General features: G+C 52.6%; 1 protein-coding gene across 1 annotated transcript; it reads left to right on the top strand.

Annotated features, from left to right (window-relative positions):
- Positions 1-859: 859 nt before the first annotated feature.
- On the top strand, positions 860-8736 carry SERPINE1 (serpin family E member 1). The gene is made up of 9 exons (XM_027126046.1): positions 860-1008; positions 1651-1922; positions 2567-2800; positions 3335-3529; positions 4141-4339; positions 5796-5896; positions 6014-6100; positions 6635-6718; positions 7052-8736. Exons 2-9 carry the CDS (start codon positions 1652-1654, stop codon positions 7087-7089), a joined length of 1209 nt encoding a protein of 402 aa, XP_026981847.1. The 5' UTR covers positions 860-1008; position 1651; the 3' UTR covers positions 7090-8736.
- Positions 8737-9192: the final 456 nt, after the last annotated feature.

The raw sequence follows: 9192 nt of genomic DNA on the forward strand, positions 1-9192 counted from the left end.
CTCCAAATGTTTGCATCTGGAGGAAAAGGATAAGACGTAATCCTCCCCAGTCACAGCAGGCAGCCAGAAAAATGAAACCTACACACTGGGCTCCTAATTTCCCACCAAGGCTTTACCCCTTTACCCCGGTTACCCACCACCCCACCCAGCACACCTCAAACCCCAGCCATACAGGATTGTTGACACAAAGAGAGCCCTGGGGACACCCCCAGAGTCTGGACACGTGGGGGAGTCAGCCACACATCACCCAGTGGACGGGCTGGCAGGCGCTTGGCAGGGAAGACGGAAAGAGGGGAGGGAGTTCTCCACCAGGCTCATGTCCTAGACAGTCAAAACCCAGACAATCACATGGCACGCTCCGGGCCCTCTGGCTGCTGGGATGTACTCAGGAAGAGGGAGGGGTGTTCTTCCCAGTTTGGCCAGTGCATGGAGCTGGTGGACAAAAGTCTGCAGGATCTTTAGTTTCTTTGATAACTCTGCAGCGATCTGTTTCTCCAAAGGAAAAGGAGGAAGTGTAAATCATTTCCCTACACTGAGCACTGGGGAAAGTAAGCACTGGGTGCCAGGGGTCAAGCTGGCATAACATCCCGAGGCAGAGGGCAGCAGAATCAAGGGAGGCCCTGGGGTCAAGGCAGCCAGGATTTGCTCAATTGTTCCAAGCCCTCTCTGACATGTACACACACAGGGCAGCACGCACACACACACAGACGCCTCAGCAAGTCCCACAGAGGGAGGTGCTGAGGGGGCCCGGCTGCAGTTCAGACAGACTTCCAGAGCCAGAAAGTGGGCGGGGCCGGGCCATGAGTTAATCTACTTCCGGCCCACATCTGGTATAAAGGGAAGCAGCAGCCTCTAGAGGAGCACAGCCGCATCTGGCTGAAAGACCAAGAGCGCTGTCCAAAGAGCCACACCCCCTCCCCAGCAGAGGAGTAGCCACCGCCGTCAACACCCGAAGCCCCAGCAGCAGCAGGACAAACTGCCAGTCACAAGGCACCTTGAGAATTTCAGGTAAGAGTAAAAGCAAACTCTCTCCACCTCCGGACCTCGGGCTAAGGCAGGGAGCACCCCTCTGCAGACGAGCCCCGGTGTTCCTCTTTCTTTCCCCGGAGACCCGCAGCCCTGAGTCGACCCCGTCATATCAGTGATCACAGGAGAGCGGGGAAGATGGGCAGGACCCCCCAACAATCCCACCACCCAGAAGCAAGGGCCTCACTTCTCTTGGACCCTCTCCATGGAGACATTCCCCCTTCCCAGCGCAGGAAAGGGGTTTTTCATGCCTGCTAACTTGAATGAAGCCATGATTGTGGAAGCATCACAAGAGAATTAAAAAGCATCGTGTAAATCACAGGTGTTATTATAATTTCACCTTTCAGCCTCCTGGAAGGGAAAGGAGATCTCTTGGAGGGTGGAGCCAGCGGGTTCCAAGATTCCCGCAGATGAAAACGCACTTACGACTCCCTGGGGCTGAGACAGAGGGGAAAAGACTCAGGATCTGAACCCATCACGGTTTCTGTCTTGCCCTCCTGTTCACGTATCATCTGCTAGCGGCAAACATGGGGAGCCTGGCCGCGGCTGGGGTCCCATCACCGCTCCCCACTCACCATCCTTCCGGAACTCTTCCCTCATCGGATCTTTTTCCACTGGCTCTAGGATGCCGATGTCTCCTGTCTTCACCTGCCTCGCACTGGGCGTGGCCCTCATCTTTGGTGAAGGGTCTGCCTCCTCCCATCACCAGTCTCCGGCGGCCCACCTCGCCGCAGACTTTGGAGTGAAAGTGTTTCAGCAGGTGGTGCAGGCCTCCAAGGACCTCAACGTGGTTTTCTCACCCTATGGGGTAGCCTCAGTCATGTCCATGTTACAGCTGACCACAGGAGGAGAAACGCAGCAGCAGATCCAAGAGGCGATGCAATTCAAGATTGATGGTGAGAGATGGGGCAGAGTGGGAGGCGGGCATTCACGTGGTCTTCCCAGGACAGGGGTGTAACCGACCAGAGGCAGAGGAAGGGCTGACCCCAGCTTAGCTGAGCCAACTCCTGTCCTCCCATGCCACAGGGATGGACCACTGCATCTTCTTCTCGCCACACCCTGTGTCACTTGGTTCTTGGACAGTCACAAGGTGTACAGGCCAGTGGATCTGGTATAAAACAGCCCTGCCTCACCACTCATATACTGTGTGACCTTAACCCCTCCGAACCTCAGTGTCCTCATCTGCAAAATGGGGACAATAAAAGTATCGACCACATGGGGCTGTTGTGAGGGTCAACTAGAATGATGCATGTGAAGCGCCTGATAGCTATTGTTATTATTAAAGGAAAAAATTAGGGTTTATAACTTAAAAACAGAGAAAAATATTCCAAGCCAAAGATAAGGGTTAGGACCTAAGATTTTTGAAGAAAAGAGGGAGATGCAGGAAAGATTAAGGTTTGGAATGAAATCTCCATCCAGAGACCTCTGGCGGAGCAGAAGAGTCCTGTGCATGTGGGCAGGGTTAGGGGAAGTTAGCCCCACTGGGAGCCCTGGGTTTGAGATGACCTTAATGTGTCCTTTCCTCCCCGCTTTGGCCCAGAGAAGGGCATGGCCCCTGCCCTCCATCAACTGTACAAGGAGCTCATGGGGCCATGGAATAAGGATGAGATCAGCACGGCTGATGCCATCTTTGTGCAGCGGGATCTGAAGCTGGTCCAGGGTTTCATGCCCCACTTCTTCAGGCTGTTCCGGACCACAGTCAAGCAGGTGGACTTCTCAGAGACAGAGAGAGCCAGGTTCATCGTCAACGACTGGGTGAAAAGACACACAAAAGGTGAGCAGGCAGGGAAAGGAGGCCAGTCCCCAGGGCCTGCAGAGAAAAGGGATTCAAATCCTAAGTGTCCTAACCTCTCCCTTCCAGCATCTTCTGCTCTGTAGACAGGTCAAGTGCTTTAAGAATCAAAGCATCATGTTTTTCCATAATTAGGCTTTCCCCGTGAACCAACTCTAAAGTCATCCCTAAAAAGTATTGCAAGGTGTTATAAGAACAGTAATAACCATGACAAGGGGCACACACAACCCGTCAAGACTGCAGCTTAGGGAGCAAAGTAAGGGGAGACATATTTCCAGGTCTGATCCTGGACAGGATCCCAAGACCACGAAAGTGTGGTGAGCTGGAAGGCTTTCTGAGACTCTTAGGAAGATGAAAGGGGTTGAAAGCAACTAGATAGGGTCACTAAACCTTACCCAGTCTGCCTTCTGACGGAATCCCTTCTGACACACATCCATTGGAGGACTGGGCGCCAAAGAGGACCATCTAAAAGGATTTAAAAATACCTAGCCTCCTGATCGCCTCGATTTCCCACAGGCATGATCAGCGACCTACTTGGCGAAGGGGCTGTGGACCAGCTGACACGCCTGGTACTGGTAAACGCCCTCTACTTCAACGGCCAGTGGAAGATGCCTTTTCTAGAGTCGAGCACCCACCACCGCCTCTTCCACAAGTCCGATGGCAGCACTGTCTCTGTGCCCATGATGGCTCAGACCAACAAGTTCAACTACAGTAAGTGCAGGACCCTCCCTTCCCCAAGTCCCACAGTGACTGCACCTCATCCCTGGGGGGCATCCCCTCTAAGGGAGGAGAAACCCTAGAATACACCCCAGCTGTGACAAAGACTCCCCAAGTAGGAGACACTGGGATTATCAGAGCAGCAGGAAGTAGCTTTTACCTTGTGCAAGATGAAGCTGAAATCCAGAAATTCCCTCAGGCCCATAGTTGACCACTTTGACCCCATCTCTCATCTTCATGTGGTTCTAGTGTGATAACCTGGGGTTCACAAATCCTTCTGGGGAAGAGTGATGTGAAAGTTGAGATTAAGGAGGTGGGGATTGGAATGAATTAGTAGCTGGGTACTGGGGAGAAGGCTGTGAAGGTGAAGAAGGCCAACAGGAGACAGAGAACCCAGAAGACACTGTGATTTAGCAGAAGAGAAGGGAAATGGGAATAAAGACATTGAACAGGGGAGTGGTGGGGTGGGGGAGCCTCAAAAGCTAGGATGGAGAGCTGGCTTCCAAAGAGTGGAGGGGACAGGAGGACTAGTTGAAAAGCCAGTGCTGGGTTAGAACCAACAAGAACTGGAGCCATTGCCAATGCGCCATCTGGTGTCTTCACAGCTGAGTTCACCACCCCCGACGGCCATTACTACGACATCCTGGAATTGCCCTACCATGGGAACACTCTCAGCATGTTCATTGCTGCCCCCTATGAAAAAGAGGTGCCCCTCTCTGCCCTCACCAGCATTCTGGATGCCCAGCTCATCAGCCAGTGGAGAGGGAACATGACCACACTGACCCGCCTCCTGGTTCTGCCCAAGTAAGCCACCCTTTGCTCTTGCCACACTTGCCAATGCTCTAGTCCCCTCTGCCTACCCCCTCCCCTCTCCCCTGGTTCCCTGGAAGTGCCACCCCCATGTGGAGTTTCCCAAACGTGACATCTGCAGGGTAGGGACAGGAACATGTGTGGGTGGCTGATGGGAAACACTCCGGCCTGGGTTTGATTAAGATTCCTCTCATCATCCCTCTTCTGCTGGAGGGCAGTTTCTAGACCATGCCCCACATTTACCACCCTCTGAATACCCAGCAAAAGCTAGCTAAAGGAAGAGCCAGAGAGATAGATGATGCAGGGTTGGGGTGGAGGGGAATACATTGATCTACACTCTTTTAGGAATGCCCCTCACTCCCACCCCCTTCTCTTCAAGTTAGCATCTAAACAATGGAGACAAAAGGAATCACTTCCGCAGATGAAACAGCCAGAACCACAGCTTCTAGCTGGCTTCCAACGAAGCAGAGTTTTAAAAATCCTTCTGCAGAAGCAAAGAGGGTGCCGGAGGGTGAGGCTGGATAATTCCAGAATTGTGGGGAAGCTTCCCACCATGCTTACCCCAAATTTCCAGATGCCATAATGCCAGGCTTAGGGAAAGAGGATCATTTAGTTGGTTAGCACGCACTCTCTCTCTCTCTCTCTCTCTCAAAAAAAAAAAAAAAATAGAGGTAATTAGTTGTGCCCTGATGGGAAGCAGAGCAAGAGCCCCAAAGCCTCGCTGCTGGAGTCCTCCTCAGGCTCAGCTCTCAGAACACAATCTACAGACCGGCTTTTTGTTCAAATATCCTTGCAGAAGAATTTGCCCTGCCCCCTCCCTCCCCAGTCAGACTGAATATAATTGTGCTCAAACTACTGCCTTATTTGAGGAAAGTAATTAGTCATAGGTTCAAGGGGTTGGGGAGATTGCAGGAAAATGTTCATTAGTACTAGAATCTCCCAGCAAGGAGGAGACCTTGCCAACGGATTTGAAAAAACAAGCTTCCCACTTCCACTTTCTTTTTTTTTTTTTTAATCTATTTATTTATTTATTTATTTTATTTGGCTGTGTTGGGTCTTCGTTGCTGCACGCGGGCTTTCTCTAGTTGCGGCCAGTGGGGGCTACTCTTCGTTGCGGTGCACGGGCTTCTCATTGTGGTGGCTTCTCTTGCTGCGGAGCACGGGCTCTAGGCACGTGGGCTCAGTAGTTGTGGCTCGCAGGCCCTAGAGCTCAGGCTCAGTAGTTGTGGCACATGGGCTTAGTTGCTCTGTGGTATGTGGGATCTTCCCGGATCAGGGCTCAAACCCATGTCCCCTGCATTGGCAGGAGGATGCTTAACCACTGCACCACCAGGGAAGCCCCCACTTCTACTTTCACATCAGTCCCCATCCTGTTGGTCTGTGGGGACGGAGATACTTGGTGGGGTTAGAGGTGGCCTGAGCTTGAGCTGTGTCCTGCTCCTGTCTGCAGGTTCTCCCTGGAGAGTGAAATTGACCTCAGGAGGCCCCTGGAGAACTTGGGAATGACCGACATGTTTAGGCCAAACCAGGCAGACTTCTCAAGACTTTCAGGTAAGAGGTTTTCCTTTCACTTTCTTCCCCTGGTGGACAGTGGGGTCCCTAAGAGGACTAAGGAGCTTCTCACTGAGAACCAAAGCTGATGTGTTTTGGTATCCACCTCTGTTTCAGATCAAGAGCTTCTGTACGTGTCGCAGGCGCTGCAGAAAGTGAAGATTGAGGTGAATGAGAGCGGCACGGTGGCGTCCTCCTCCACAGGTGAGTCAGGCTCAGGTGAGGTCTGGCAAGTCTCAGCCCCAGGCTTCCAGGAGGGCCCGCGGTCTGGCACCCAGACCCTGGGTGAACCAGGAAGACCCCACTGCCCACGTCAACCAGGTCTCTCCTGGTAGAGCTTCGCTTCCTGTGTGGAGCGCATCACCCCGATCCCACTAGAATACAGGCCTGCTTTCCCCGGCACCCTGCTCCCTCCCCACTGGCTCTGAGGTCCTCTGACTGTGAGGTCCTGGCTTTGCTCTCAGTGGTCAGTCACCTTAGAGGCACTTGCTTCCAATACGCCCTAAAAGGGTTTAGATAAACGTGCCTGCGAGTGACTACCTGAGAGATCTCTACCCAATTCCTGGAGGAAACCAGGCCTCAGAGGACATCCCAACACTTTTAGGGTCCACATCCAGGAATAACTGAGTCTCCTAAAACCCTCCCATCCCAGTGCCACTGTCACTGGATCACCTGTGACCAATCCAGGCTTCCGTGCCCACGTCCCTCCGCTCTAAGACGTGGTCTCTTCTTTTCCAGCCCTTACAGTCTCAGCCCGAATGGCCCCCGAGGAGATCATCATGGACAGACCCTTCCTCTTCGTGGTGCGGCACAACCCCACAGGTGAGCCGGGGGCCTGGGAGACCCCCCCCCCCCCCCGCTTTCCTGGACTTAGGCACTAGTCCGGGCAGGTGTAGACACCCCCACTCCCCCCAAGAGGACTCCAGGCAAGGAATCATAGCTCTGTTCCCCTTCCCCTCCTCGGAGGCAGTGCTCTCTCCAGACGGGGTGCTCAGTCTGTCCCCCAGTCCCAGCTTAGTCACTAGAGCAGCTGTGCCTCCAGGCACTCACTCATCTCCCTGTATCTCAGTTCATCCGTAAACACCCAGCTGGGTGAGCTGTGCTGTTCCCCTTCCCCCTCCCCCTTCTCATCTCCCATGATTCTTCCGTCCTCAGGAACTGTCCTTTTCATGGGCCAAGTGATGGAACCCTGACCATGGGAAATGCAGCCCTCATCTGGGACGGAACTGGAGATGTCCAAGAAGAAGAAACTCCGGAGCAAAGAATTTTTATTTTAATTCATTTTTCTGGAGAAAGAGAAGATATTTATCTTTTTTTTTTTTTTTTTTTTAATGGTAAATCTTTCGAATCTGTCTCTTAGACCTCCGGCTCTCCCAGGAGGGGGAAAGAGGACCTTTGAGTTAAACTCCCCAGCGGAGACCCTGGGAGAGACTTCAGAAGCGCAATGCCCCGAAGGTCTCCCAACAAGACTGCAGAACTCCCAGGATCATTTGCGCGGCTGCTTCAGCCCATCGCTCTGCCTGTTCGGGTCTTCGGACCTGGATCCCCCTGAGGCCCTGGCAGGAGGCGCCGCAAGGCTTACAGGAAGGAGCTTTTGTGTGTTTGCTAGAAATAATTTGTGTTCCGGTCACGTTGCCGTCACTCTTGCACTGTCTGCCGCTGCTGAGAAAGCTGGCTGCAGGCCAAAGAAGGCCAATGGGAGAAACACCCTTTCATGTCAAGGTCCGTCCTCCGCCAGCTCAGAGGCACGAGACCCACCCAGGCCTGGCTGCTCCCTCCCCAGAAACAGCGTGCATATATTATTTTGGAGTGTAGGTGACTTGTTTACTCGGAGAAGCAGCTTCCTGCTTCCCACAAACTTTCTGTTGCAGAAATAGAGGGAGAGAGATGAGATTTATGCCTCGTTCTTGGCGCCAATATCCTGGTGGGGAGGGTGGGATGCCAGGGGTGTCCTCGAGCATTTATCACATTGTCCTTGTGTGCTTGTGAGAGAGAAAGGACTATGGAGAAAACCTATTATTTAAACTTGTTCATAGTGTTCCTTTGTGGTCTGTGTCATTGCACCTCAGGAGTGGCCACTTGCCTGTCATTCCCCTCCTGGCAGCGGGAGCGATAGGGCCCACACTGCCACCTGGTGGCTGCCCGAATCCCATCGCTCCTCTCCTGGCCTTTCCACTCCGTGGAGCAGGACCCCTGCCAGGACTGTCCAACTTCAGCCCACTTTAGGGACCAAAAGGATGTGGTGGGTGAAGGCAGACAGAGCTGTTGTTTCAAAATTTTCCAATATACTTAGGAGCAGGAGTGCAAGGGGCTACACGACCTAGCAGGACAGAACTTTCCCCAATTACATGGTGACTCACAGCCGCATTGGTGACTCACTTCAGTGTGTCATTTCCGGCTGCTGTGTGTGAGCTGTGGACACGTGAGAGAGAGAGAGAGAGAGAGAGAGAGAGACAGAGAGAGAGAGAATGAGAGAGACAGCAAGAAGCTCGGGCTCAATTACCCCTGTTAGATAATCTTTCTGAAAGCCAACTAGCTGGTGGGTAAGGCATGAAGTCCAATGTATTGAAGAATTGCACACAGGCGTCGAATGAATGTAACCTAATAGAACCCTAATCATCCCACTGCGCCCCTCAGTGAAAAATCTTTGTTCTTTGTGTGTTTTTGTTCTTTTTTCATGATGCACTGGACAATGAGAGCCACACACAGTACCCTCAAGGATACCCAAACGTGGGGTCCAACGTTCCTGAAAGTGTGGTGAATTCTATGCTTTTTCACTTTTGATATAGAAGCAGCTAAAAAATGTTTTTTTTAAATAATAAAAATACTCCAAAATCGTCCCTGGCCTTGACTTTCCATGTTTCACACGGTACAAAATCCAAACCCTGTCAGTTCACAGACCTCTCGGGTGAAAGGGATCTTTATGAAACACACGCCCACAAGCTCAAGGCTCACTGTCCCGTCATGGGTGAATCCACAGGGCTGGCCACCGGGCTCTGCAAGAAGACCCCCAGGGATACACTGTGCAGGACATGATTCTCCCTTTGGGCATCATCCTCGAAAAGGAAAGAGGGTTCCCCGAACACCTGCCACCTGCCCAGACACACCTGCTCACTGCCCCTGTCACTTCCCATCTCTGTTCATGCCATTTCCTTCCCCACCAAATGTCCCCACCCTCCCCCATGCCTACCCCACTCCCCATTTCTCAAAACCCAGACCAGATCTATTTCCCCCACCATGGATAGCCATGGATCCAGTCGACATCATCGGTCTCTGCTTGGCATGGACCCGTCTTT

Source organism: Aethalodelphis obliquidens, unplaced genomic scaffold (assembly GCF_003676395.1).
Source record: "Aethalodelphis obliquidens isolate GAN/ISIS:26980383/991018 unplaced genomic scaffold, ASM367639v1 scaffold30, whole genome shotgun sequence".
NCBI classification, from domain to species: Eukaryota; Metazoa; Chordata; class Mammalia; order Artiodactyla; family Delphinidae; genus Aethalodelphis; species Aethalodelphis obliquidens.

Coding starts and splice junctions, on each gene's coding strand:
- SERPINE1 (XM_027126046.1), top strand. CDS start 1,652: ATGCCGATGTCTCCTGTCTTCACCTGCCTCGCACTGGGCGTGGCCCTC. Junction 1,923..2,566: donor GATGCAATTCAAGATTGATG/GTGAGAGATGGG, acceptor GCTTTGGCCCAG/AGAAGGGCATGGCCCCTGCC. Junction 6,719..7,051: donor GGTGCGGCACAACCCCACAG/GTGAGCCGGGGG, acceptor TTCCGTCCTCAG/GAACTGTCCTTTTCATGGGC.